The following is a 12505-nucleotide window of genomic DNA, read 5'->3' on the forward strand; positions in this document are numbered from 1 at the left end:
ATTGCTGGCCAAATTCCCAAGCAAAGATCTGTTCCCAAAATCCAGTGGGTGTTTCTTTTGCAAGCTTAGCTGAAAGAGAGAGAGACACACGTAAGCTACGTCTACACGTGAAGCCTACATCGAAGTAGCTTATTTCGATGAATAACGTCTACACGTCCTCCAGGGCTGGCAACGTCGACGTTCAACATCGACGTTGCGCGGCACTACATCGAAATAGGCGCTGCGAGGGAACGTCTACATGCCAAAGTAGCACACATCGAAATAAGGGTGCCAGGCACAGCTGCAGACAGGGTCACAGGGCGGACTCAACAGCAAGCCGCTCCCTTAAAGGGCCCCTCCCAGACACAGTTGCACTAAACAACACAAGATCCACAGAGCCGACAACTGGTTGCAGACCCTGTGCATGCAGCATGGATCCCCAGCTGCGGCAGCAGCAGCCAGAAGCCCTGGGCTAAGGGCTGCTGCACACGGTGACCATAGAGCCCCGCAGGGGCTGGAGAGAGAGCATCTCTCAACCCTTCAGCTTATGGCCACCATGGCGGACCCCGCTATTTCGATGTTGCGGGACGCGGATCGTCTACACGTGCCCTACTTCGACGTTCAACTTCGAAATAGGGCGCTATTCCCATCCCCTCATGGGGTTAGCGGCTTCGACGTCTCACCGCCTAATGTCGATGTTAACGTTGAAATAGCGCCCAACACGTGTAGCCATGACGGGTGCTATTTCGAAGTTAGTGCTGCTACTTCGAAGTAGCGTGCACGTGTAGACACGGCTATAGGGAGAGAGAACTTGGGGAGCTTCTGCCTCTCACTTTTACTCTTCAGTCACCCAGTGAAATGCATTTTCTTGAGGGCTGCCTCTAGATAAAGTTCACTCCCACTGTGAGGATGGAGACATGGGCTATGGTGGAGAAAGAGGTTCCATGTTGTTGTTCAGCTAAGATGCTGATCTGTTTGTTCCTGCCCAGCTCCGCTGACGTGGGCGGGCAAGGGAGGCAGATGCCCCAGGACTCGGCATTTCAAAGGCTGTGCGTGTTTCTTATGGACCACAAAGGCACCAACTGGAAATGACAGATAACCAGGAGCACCTGACACGTGCCCTGCAAGGAGTGCTATCTCAGACCTACACTACACTGAATAATCTCACTTGGCAGGTGCATGATACTGTTAAGGCACAGATCCAACTTGACAGAAAATGGCTTGTGCTTTTCTGTGTTAGATAAAGGATCTTTTGTCAGAGCATCAGGAGACATCACTCAGATAATCCAGCCTTCTTTAGTCAAGTGTCTCTCTTGATTTATGGATACTATCCTGACACAAGCTCTGACGTACATCTAGTTTACAAGTACCCCACATAAGTAACAGAAAACCAAGACAAGTTTATATGTTTTTGCTGTTTATGTATATTCCCAGGATGTGGGGATAATCGATACCACTATATTCATGTTCCAGTGATGGAACTGGAAGATAACGAGGAAATATATCAGAAGATGCAGCATAACCCAGCATAAACAGGCAAGAAGTATTCAAAGCCAGGAACTTATTTTTAATGTCCTCTAAGTAACCTTGGTCCACAAGTGATGTTTCCTTATGTTGTATTCCATCATTTAGACAGCTATTCAAGTAATGGGTATTTATTCTGCATTGCAACAGGGTTCATCAGTCAACTGTATACTGGTTTTGCTTTCTCTCAGTAGACTTTTCAACTAATGTCATGGCAAGTGTCTAGACTCTGAACCATTCAAGCTCCTATTTCTGAATCTTCATAATCAAACTCTCATAGTTATATATAAGGATTGCCAACAGGAGAAGGACAAAGAGGGTAACTGCCTCAGGACCCAGGGATTCAAAAGGGCCCAGCAGTCCAGACGTTGTCATAGGGCTGGCGGGGGGAGATAGCTATATCCTAGCCACTCCCCTCCCAAGGCCCTGGGCTGCAGCCACTAAAGGCCCTGCTAAGTATCGGAGGGGTAGGCGTGTTAGTCTGGATCTGTAACAGTAACGAAGGGTCCTGTGGCACCTTATTGACTAACAGAAAGTTTTGAGCGTGAGCTTTCGTGAGCACAGACTCACTTCATCAGATGCTGGTCATGGAAATCCATGACCAGCATCTGATGAAGTGAGTCTGTGCTCACAAAAGCTCATGCTCAAAACTTTTCTGTTAGTCTATAAGGTGCCACAGGACCCTTCGTTCCTGTTAAAGCCCCTGTTTAATTCAGCCAGTGCCAGGGAGAGGTGGCTCTGTGCACTTCTGCTCCTACCCACTCCCACTGGGTAGTGATCAGGCTCTGTCCGGGTGCTAATCCTACCTGCAGGCACCACCACTACAACTCCCAATAGCCATAAATTGAGGTGAATGGGAACTGAAAAGGTGGTGTATGCGGGCAAGAGCAACGCTCAGGACCACCTGCACACTCTGTTGGCCACTTTCAAGAGTGGGGTGCGGGGGCAGAGGAAGTCAGGAGCTTTCCTGAGCCCTACTGTACAACAAACGGGAGTGCCCCACACCCAACCACTTCTCCAGCCCTGACCCTCCATGCTGACTCCCACACAGACCCCACACCCCCCCAACACCCAACCTCCTGCATGGAGTCCCATACTGCATGCCAAACACCTCGGCTCAAGCCTCAATCCCTCTCCTGTACCCCAAACCCCTCATCACCAACACTAACCCAGAGCCTGCACCCCCAGTTGAAGCCATCACCCCTTCCTGCACCCTAACCCACTGCCCCAGCCTGAAGTCCCTCCCACAACTGGAGCCCCTCATGTACTAAATAAAATAGTTGAATTTAGTGTTTGCTGTATTGAAAAATTATTTGAATATTTTAGCATATTTGGTTATATTTATAGTTACATATTTAATGTTATTGTGTTTGGTGGAGTGGTGCACAGGGCACACAGTAGTCATGTGGGGATTTTTTGGTTAACAGAGGTTGCAAACGTGGCTCCTGAGTCACATAACTGTGATTCCCACTGAGTTAAAGATTTCTGTTTGTGGATGGGAGTTGAGTTAGGGGTCAGTGTAGAGTTTAAAAATTAAGCTAAGAATGCATGCAGTGAAGACAAGCCCTAAAAATAAGCAATATGTATCTCTCATTTCGTTTACTACTGATGTGTAGCCTAGCCACAATATCACAAGTTTTAACCAGCACTAATGACATAACAGTTTAAAACAATTAACACTTATTTTTATTTAAAAACACTAAAGATCACAGGAGATGACCTCTGAAAACAAGACATTAGAAAGTGGGCCCACAGAACCGACCAATGACTCAGCAAGAGTCATAAAGTTGAGGTACATCTAAAACAATACCAATTTTTGGTCACATAAGAGAAAAAATAGAAAGTACATCTGAAGCAAAGCCTCTGCACCAAAGACACGAATAATAGCCTGTCTGTTGAAGGGATTCACTTTTGGAATTAATTTGAAGTAGAACCAGCAAGGGTTCAGTCTTGCTGTCCGGCAGACTTACAAAGCAATTAAAAATAGTGTAAATCAACGCTCTTGGTTAACAATTTAGGTAATCATCTGTGGTGTGATCACATTGTTCTCAGATAACCTACGCAGCATGAAATGAAGACATAACCTGTGGTTTACACAACTGTGTGCTCAACCTTACTTATTTAGGGGTAGCATTCATTCACTAAATGAAACAGGTCAAATCCTGGCCCACTAAGCCCAATGACAGTTAGGTCTTTGGTTATTGTCTTTCCCAAATTTCTGTAGTCTCTTAATTTATCTTGTTTTCTCTTAAAATATAGTTGTCTTGAATCATATTTAAGTACAAAGTGTCCTGCAATCTCACATTTTATTAAAAAATAAATGGTTAAAAACAGATTAAAGTTAAATATGTTTCACTGGAGTCTAGCCAATCTCTCCCAATGGTTGATTATTTTTGTCTTTCAAAAATTATTTTTAAAACCTAACCATTTGGACATAACAAACAGATTTTCCATTGCCATGTAAGTTCTTCATCATTCTCTTTTGCTGCGCTTCATTTCTGCCTACCTCAGCTTAACCCTTATTCTGGTCAGTAATGGAGACATGATGCTGGATAGATACATGGATTTTATATATTGTTTATTTTGTGTTTTGTAATTTTTAACAAAGAAATAAAGTTTCAGATTATATTAACTATTTGAATTCTATATATGTTCTAATAATGTGCTGTTTTGGTGGAATAGAAGCATATTTGTTATAAGTGAGTGAACTAGCTGATGTTAATCAGTGAGGCTGTGTCTACACTAGCAAGTTCGTTCAAAAGATTTTTTTAAAAGAAAGGGGCTCTTTCAAAAGAGCCCATGGAGCATCTACACACAAAAAGTTCTCATTCGAAAATAAATTGAAAGAATGTGGCACCTCTTTCGAAAGCGCTCTTCCTTTCCTGTCTCAGGAAGAGCTTCCCCTTTCAAATCTTCTTCAGAAGGAAAACATGTGTAGATGCTTTGCAGGCTCCTTTTTTCCAAACAGCAGCCCTCCTGGGGCCTGATTTTTCAATGCCTCGCCTGTTCTTTTGAAAGAATGGGGGGCAGTGTGGATGCTCTCTTTCAAAAGAGCAGATCACTCTTTTGATTCGCCTTTTTGTGCATGTGGGCGCATTCTTTCGAAAGAAGTTCTTTCAGAAGAGATCTTCCAGAAGTGCTTCATTCGAAAGATCTCTGTAGTGCAGATGTAGCCTGTATGGTATTGTGGTCTTACATATACATGCAGTACACAGCCTGTGCAAGTTTATGTGTATAATTAGATTCTATACAATCTAACAAGTCTAGATTTTCTTTGTTGAGAAGAAAGTTTTGTATATATAATTGTTAGAGTAGGTGAAAAATAAATCCCTTGATAGAATAGGCAATATTATAATCTTCCAGTTATTTGTTACTTTGAATACATCACATTTCTGGGACAACGATGAGATTGGATGGGTGTCTGATAACAATCTGAAAGTAAGATATTGATTGGGTGTTTCCTGTAAACGTTCATTTCTAGACAATCTAATACCTAGGTTTTTTTAAGTGAATAATTTTTGTTAAGAAATAGTGTTAGCTGGACTGCATTCTGCACACACTAAAATAGCTCTGTATGACTGAGTAATATTATATTGGTAGATAACAGCAAAATGAGGGGAGGCAAGCCGGGAAAAACAGAGTACTGTAACCTAACCCATTGGAGGCCCAGACAGATGTGCATTGAGCATTTCCCTCTGACCCAATGCACAGAGTTAGGACTCAGGCTTTCTTCAGGCTGGTTCCAAAGGGCAAGCTATCCCTCACTTACAAAGCGTCATTATAGCAGTATAACAATGTCATAGGTGCTGGGACATGGGGTCCTACTACACGCCCTGGCCTGTAACAGTCACAACAAACCAAATACATTGTTTCTGCTTATAGCACCCCACTATAAAATTGTTCCAGAGCTCCTGGGCCGTACCGCCAGTTTCCAGTTCGCCTGGACTGCAGAGAGAAAACACTCCTTCTCAGCCCCCTCCCCTGCCTAGGTTTCAATTTCTATCCCTGCTTTAATGAGCTCTTACTTAACTATCTTCCTGTCCACTCTAGTGTGCTCTTTATTTTATTATGAAGATCTTTGTTATATAAGGCCTGTCACCTCTCAGCCTTTGCTGCACACCCTTTAACTCCTCTCACCAAAAAAGCCTTACCTGTCTCAGCAGGGCAACAGCAAACAAAACAAATGGAGATTCTGTAGGCCAAGCCAGTCAGGAAAATGTTTGCCATTTGAAAGGTGGGTATATTTGCAAAACATTATTCCTGTTCTGATATTTGGTAATATTCCATAGGGGGGCACTTCTCTATGGGTTTGAATTTATAAAGGTTGGCTCCAATAAAGCAGCTCTTGTCTCCAAAAGTTTATGTACTAAACATTGGGAGAATAAATGTTAATTTGGGTACGAAATAATGCCTGTAACTTTTGACTTTTCTAAACTATATTGCCGTGACTTCTGCCCTTTTCACCAAAAACATTTTCATGACATTTCCTAAAATCTGCCATGCCAAAATGATAGGCTTGCTCATAAATAAAGTGCTGTTACACTGAGGGGACTTTGAGAACAGAAGATATTTCTCTTCAGAAGAAAATCCCCCAAACGTCGTATTTTGATAGGCAATGCATCAGAATGAATTAGAATGAAATTTGGTAAAAATAATATGATGGGTAAAACATCAGATAAAATTAAATTAAAAGATGATGAAAAGCCCAAAAGCCAGAAGCCTTCCTTATGACCCAGCCAAAGGAATGTTTGGATAAATAGAGACTGACAAGGCAAACAATTCCTTCACAAAAGACATTCTAACATGCCTTTTACAATACCGCAAGTCCAAAATAAAGAATGTCCCAGTCAGACATTTGCATGTGATGCATTTCAGCAAATGCTACAATGTGCAAATATTTTAAACAAAACCTCTCTTCAAATGTTTCAGCAAATATGCATTTCTTCAGAACAACATGCCCTTCATGTTTGTGGTCTGGATGATGAGACTTCCTGAAACCAAAGGTCATATGTTATCCTCTGCTTCATGATGCAGGTCCATGAAAAAAATGTTGCAAGTAAGCCCTTTTCAATCTGTGAGGTGTCACCTATGAGGAATGTGCTTAGAGTTGGCATGATGTTGCGAGGAAAACATGAACGTACGTACACAGCCTGGCAGCCTTCTGTGTGCTTAGTGAACGATCTCAAAACTGACAGGGGAAAGGCTCCACAGATATGGGAAGACTGATCAGCAAGAGAGGATGTTACATCATATTATTCCCTCTAAAACTGGCGTATAATATGGCAAAGCATCTGATAGAAGTTACAGCTTTGGACGGCTGTAGTGATTCCAAGACTACTTCTTGTATTCACAGTACAGGCAAACAATAAATAGCTAGGCAGCCACTTTGTGTAAACCCATGAAGCATAAAGCAATATTTCAAGATCAACTTTTGTGAGCAGTTCTGATCTACTGGTGAACACACCTTGAAAGGTGGCCTCTCATGAATGTACAGATTAACAGTGCCTAATGGCTCCCATGTTCTGATGCTACTGGAAAGTTGTAATCAAATATCTCACACAGGCCCAGTCAGACAAGATGGGTGAAACAAGCAAGAAATCAGGAAGCTCAGTATTATTGCAGTAACAAAGTGGACTCTTAATCAAATGCTTCAGCTCATCAACAAAATACCATGTTAGTTGAAGGCTAGTAAAAATATTGTCACTACCTCTTGCAAAAGGGATGGATAAACGATATGCTACTTTTATTGTAAAAGATACACCATTTTTTTATCCAATAGCATTTTTAAACACGGTCACATTTTTAAGAAGGATGGTCTAACATAGACTTTGCTACATAGTTTTGGCATAGTTAGGCATAGTTAACACTTCTGTTTGTTTTTTAACCATACACAAGGACACCCTATGGTCCACAGAAATTAATTTGACTTCTCTCACTTTCCAGCATTTTGTTAAAACAAGTTTCATCACAAGTTACAGTGATGTTAATCATACTGATTACTTTAATAGGCCTAATAATCATATGCTTTGATCAGTATGGGTAATATACTAAGCTATTATGAATCTGCTGATTTATACCTGGGGCCTAAAAGTTCACTGATTTCTGGTGGAGGTTCCAGGCAGATGCAGAAGTCCATGCTGAGTGTAGGACAAACAACTTAAAGTAGGTACAGGTTTTATATTTGCTCAACCTTCTTCTTTAATTGTCATGTGCTCCTTCATCAGAATTTTTCAGCCATTAGTACGAGACATGCAAGAACCGTTACACAGTGAAACCAGTCTCTTAACAAACCTGGTTGTGTAAGCAGGTCCACCGACACGGGAGGTTGCCCTTGGACTTGGTGTTTCGAAGGGCCTGGAGTTCTGGGTCCCTCTGAAGTGCAGCGGCAGCACTGCTGTGGTTGTGTGTGGGAGTGGGAGGGGGGCCCAGCCCCGCAGTCCCAGTGGCATTGAGGGCTGAATGCTTTGGCCCCACCCATTCCAATCTTGGCTCCACCCCATCTGCTCTTGGTTCTGCCCCTTCTGGGGTGCAGAGCCCCCCTCCCACCTTGCCCTGGGCCCATGGTGGCTGTCAGTGCTACTGTAAGCAAGAAAGTGCTTGTGTCATCATACTCACCATTCCATGATTCAGCCAAGCTGGTATAAAATTATCTAGAACCTTGGGGTACACCACTTCTCTGTCATATATGTAGAGGCTCCAAAACATTGTCACAACAAACTGAGGAGGGAAAAAGGGAAAGAAAAGAAAATCAAAAATGCTTATGGTCAATTGTCTGATTTCACTACCCTTTTTCATTTCAGTTATCCATATCTCTACATCCACTTAAAGATCTACAGACAGACTTTACTGCTCATGAGCCCTGCCTTCCTTTTTTTCCAATGTGGTCTAGAGTATTCTTTACATTCTTTAAAGAAATTATTTTTCTTTTCTGTTTTTGACATTTAGACTGGAAAAATAACTTTTTTTACTCGCATATCTGAGGCCAAGATACAACTGAATACTACATTTTAGTAGCAGATGTGGTATATTAGTAATGTTTTAACACTAACAGCACAGAAAACAGAGTGAAATCTCACAATATATGGCATAAAAAGTAAAAGGGCTCTGTTCCTTTGGGTGAAATTCACCCTTGAATGGAAGGCCACCCTCTCTTATATCCCACTTTGGCAACCAGAAACATTAACCAAAAAATAAATCTAACTCTTAGAATGTTAGGCACAGAATTTATGGATAGAGGTCCAAGGGGAAAAATATAGGCTTCCAACATCCTACTCACTTGTCCGTATGAAATTCATCATGGCTTTTGTCAAAGAGACAACTTACCAGGTGCCCAAAAAGTGAGCATTCATTCTCCTTTCTTTCTCTAACCTGAGAATGGAAGAATGACTTTAAATAAAATAAAATCTATCCTAAACTTTTAGCCAAAGCTTGTACTAAAACTTTTAACTTCTTTTGAAGTTAAAAAAACTGAGAATTTCTTTCCATAATATTTTTTTTTATTTTGACCCACCTTTGCATTTTCTCTTTGCATCCAGGACTGGAAAAGTAGAAATAGGGAAAGGTTTTTCTCACAATATTTTTATACTAACTGAAAGCAATATGTATTAGAAGTCTGGAGCCTCTAAATGTTTTGAGGTTTGCTCACCATTAATTTAGTTCCATTATTTTTCCCTACTATTAAACAGTGCTGCCCCTGATTAAGGCTGACCTGAACACACCATTGTCAGCTATGGCGATTTCACTGTTGGCTTAACACCACAAAACAGAGTTTTGTCTATATTATAAACCTCTTCAGGTACCTTGGCTTTCTAAATTTTTAGTACCCCTCCCTGAAAATACAGTCCACCTAAAATAAACTAAAAGCAATGTTGCGATATTAGTATTAGCTTAAATTAATAACATCCTGAATATTGGAAAGAGAACATAGAACTAAATTCTTTGTATATATGCTATTTTCTTTTAAATTTGAGTTCAGTTCAAACTATGTTCACAGTGCTGTGGGGACAAAAGGGTTTTCACTTGCTTGATTGGACAGCAGGCCCAGGGATCTTTCACTGGTAAATTTCAGGAGTGATTAGAAGATCTCCACGTGGAAGAGATTAGACCAATATCAGCCCTACAGCATGCGGATGCAGCTCTCCCTGAAGTTAGTGGGAGTATGTCCAGTTTTGCTAGGTGAGGGATGGTTTGGGCAGAATAACAAGTGTGAACAAGTAAATAAGGGTATGTGGGGGCAAGTGTGTTTCAAAGTCAACAAATTATCAGTGGGTATGGCTGGGATGAGCATAATTCACTTCACATGCTCCTGGCTTTGGGAAGTTAGAATTTAGTTTACAGATTACCAGTGGCACCTTGTCCTGACCACAGATATGTATGGTTAAGAAAGACAGACAGTTGGATGATCTAGACTGGTAAATTGTTCCTTCTGTGCACATACTGTACATAGTTCCTCAACACACTTCTCCATCTGTTATGATGGATTTCTTTTGGTGCTCAAAATAAGTGCAGACATTTCAACTTGTGCACAGGCATGATGGAAAAAAAAATAGGATATGATGGACAGCCTGCAAAGTACTGGAAATGTAAAGTGTTCTTCGAGAAGTCTCCCCTCTGTGCCAGTATTGGCAGTGGCACCACAGAGCTCTTTATACTGCTGTTGACACTTAACTGCCAAAATATGAACAGCTGAACAACAGGGAAATAAAGCAAAATTTCCCAACTCCTTCAGCTTCTTTGAAGTCATGTTGTATTGCAGTGGGTTGCTGACAATATAGTAAGACCAATCAGGATATAACAAAGGATGTGGCATGAAAACCAGGCTTAAAAGAACTCTATATGGAGGAAATGCTATGTTAAGCAATGGCACCATGGATTCAGCTGAACCACATTAGTATTATAGAATCATAGGGCTGGAAGGGACCACAGCGGGTCATCTAGTCCAGCCCCGTTTCAAGCAGGATGAACCCCAACTATGTCATCCCAGCCAGGACCTTGTCAAGCCAGGACTTAAAAACCTCAAGGGATGGAGAATCCACCACCTCTCTAGGCAACGCATTCCAATGTTTCACCACCCTCCTGGTGAAGTAGTTTTTTCTAATATCCAACCTACACCTTTCCCTCTGTAACATCAGACCATTGCTCCTTGTTCTGCTATCTGACACCACTGAGAACAGTTTCTCACCATCCTCTTTAGAGCTCCCATTCAGGAAGTTGAAGGCTGCTATTAAACCACCCCTCAGTCTTCTCTTCTGTAAACTAAACAAGCCCAGATCCCTCAGCCTCTCCTCACAGGTCATATGCTCCAGCCCCTTAATCATTTTTTGTTGCCCTCTGCTGAACCTGCTCCAGCACATCCACATCCTTTTTATACTGGGAGACCCAAAACTGGACACAATATTCCAGATGTGGCCTCACCAGTGCTGAATAGAGGGGAACAATGACTTCTTCTGATCTGCTCAAAATGCTCCTCTTAATGTACCCTAATATGCTGTTAGCCATCTTGGCTACAAGGGCACACAATTTACTCATATCCAGCCTTTCATCCACCATAACCCCTAGGTCCCTTTCTGCTGTACTGCTGCTTAGCCAGTTGGTCCCCAGCCTACAACAATGCTTGTGATTCTTCTGATCCAAGTGCAGGACTCTACACTTTCCCTTGTTGAACCATATCAGATTTCTTTTGACCCAATCCTCCAATTTATCCAGGTCACTCTGGATCCTATCTCTACCCTCCAACTTATCTACGTCTCCTAGCTTTGTGTTGTCCACAAACTTGCTGACCGTGCAATCCAGTTCCTCATCCAGTTATCCAGGAATGAATCCAGCCAAACTGGCAAATACATGAATCTGGGATTTTTTGCGTAGGGCAAAGTAAAATGATAGGTAAGTGAGGTAAAGATAAGAAAAGAAAGGAGGAACCATCTGTCTCTTAATCAAAGTCAGCCAATGGATGGAATTAGATCAACATAGCTGGTTTCAACCATCTGGAGCTACAGACGGTAAAGGCTGCTTAGCAAAGTACCACTATAGGCAGACATAAGAAAAGACACAAAAAATAAAATATTACAGTTCTAATGTAAACTAACAAAGAAAAGGACATTCAAATATAGGGCTGCCACACTGACCTAAGTCTCTTTGATTGTAGGAAGACTTCTCACATTGGTTGGTCCATTTCTCTAAGTGGTTGACCCCAACTTTTTTTAATGAATTAATAAGGACAAGAGAAAAATCTCATTACTGGAACATTTTACATAGCTTTCTAGCCTCCTTTGTGTCTTGCTTTGATTAATAAGCAATTGTTTGATAGTTCTAAAGAGGTTTAAAATCCTCTGTCATATCTCAGAGTGTTTATAATCAGCATTAGTATGCATGAATTTGGGCTTTACTCAGCTAGATTTCATGTCACTGTTCAGTGAAAGGAGAAGGGAAAAATGAGCTCCCCTTTCATACGTAGTGTAGCCACTACCCAAGTGAGGGAGCACAGGTAGTGATACTCAGTCACTTCTCCCCTCTCTCTTAAGCCCCTAAGGAGTGATTCACTGGAATGGGGAAAAGAAGTAGTGGGAGTTGGCAGAACCATGCCTCACCCTTGCTTACACATTGGCCAGCACAGTGGGCTAGTCTTGCATGAAGAAGTGGGGGAGTTTGGGCCATAGCAGTTTGCATACTCACTTGTATAGCTGAGGCAGAAATGACACAAGCCTTAGAAACTTCCTTCACTTTCCCTACTGGGAATATCCCTGGGCTTGGGACCCCAGTATGCAAAGAGCCAGTGGAACTTGCTTCTACACCCTCCTCCTTGCAGAAGGAGGAGGGGCATGATGGGATTGGGAAGAAGCAGTGCCTAGAGCACCATGCACTTTGGCTGCCCCCAGCTTCTACATCGTTCCTAGGATACCAAAACCAATTGGTGCAAATAAGAGCTTCCCCATGTTTCTTTGTTTCAGGGCTGTAGCAAAGAGACAAGAAACTGTAATCAGCTCCTTAGGATATTTCATTGCTT

The 12505-nt window shown here is 42.0% G+C and overlaps 1 protein-coding gene across 6 annotated transcripts in view; it reads right to left on the reverse strand.

The window, feature by feature from the left end:
* The window catches only part of AIG1 (androgen induced 1), a 177990-nt gene that overhangs the window by 101669 nt on the left and 63816 nt on the right, over positions 1 to 12505 (reverse strand). For all 6 annotated transcript variants that reach the window (XM_074988720.1, XM_074988717.1, XM_074988716.1 and 3 more), the window contains exon 3: positions 8119 to 8220. In XM_074988720.1, the coding sequence (XP_074844821.1) occupies positions 8119 to 8220 (102 nt within the window). The remainder of the gene's footprint in view (positions 1 to 8118; positions 8221 to 12505) is intronic.

Source organism: Carettochelys insculpta, chromosome 3 (assembly GCF_033958435.1).
Source record: "Carettochelys insculpta isolate YL-2023 chromosome 3, ASM3395843v1, whole genome shotgun sequence".
NCBI lineage: Eukaryota > Metazoa > Chordata > Testudines > Carettochelyidae > Carettochelys > Carettochelys insculpta.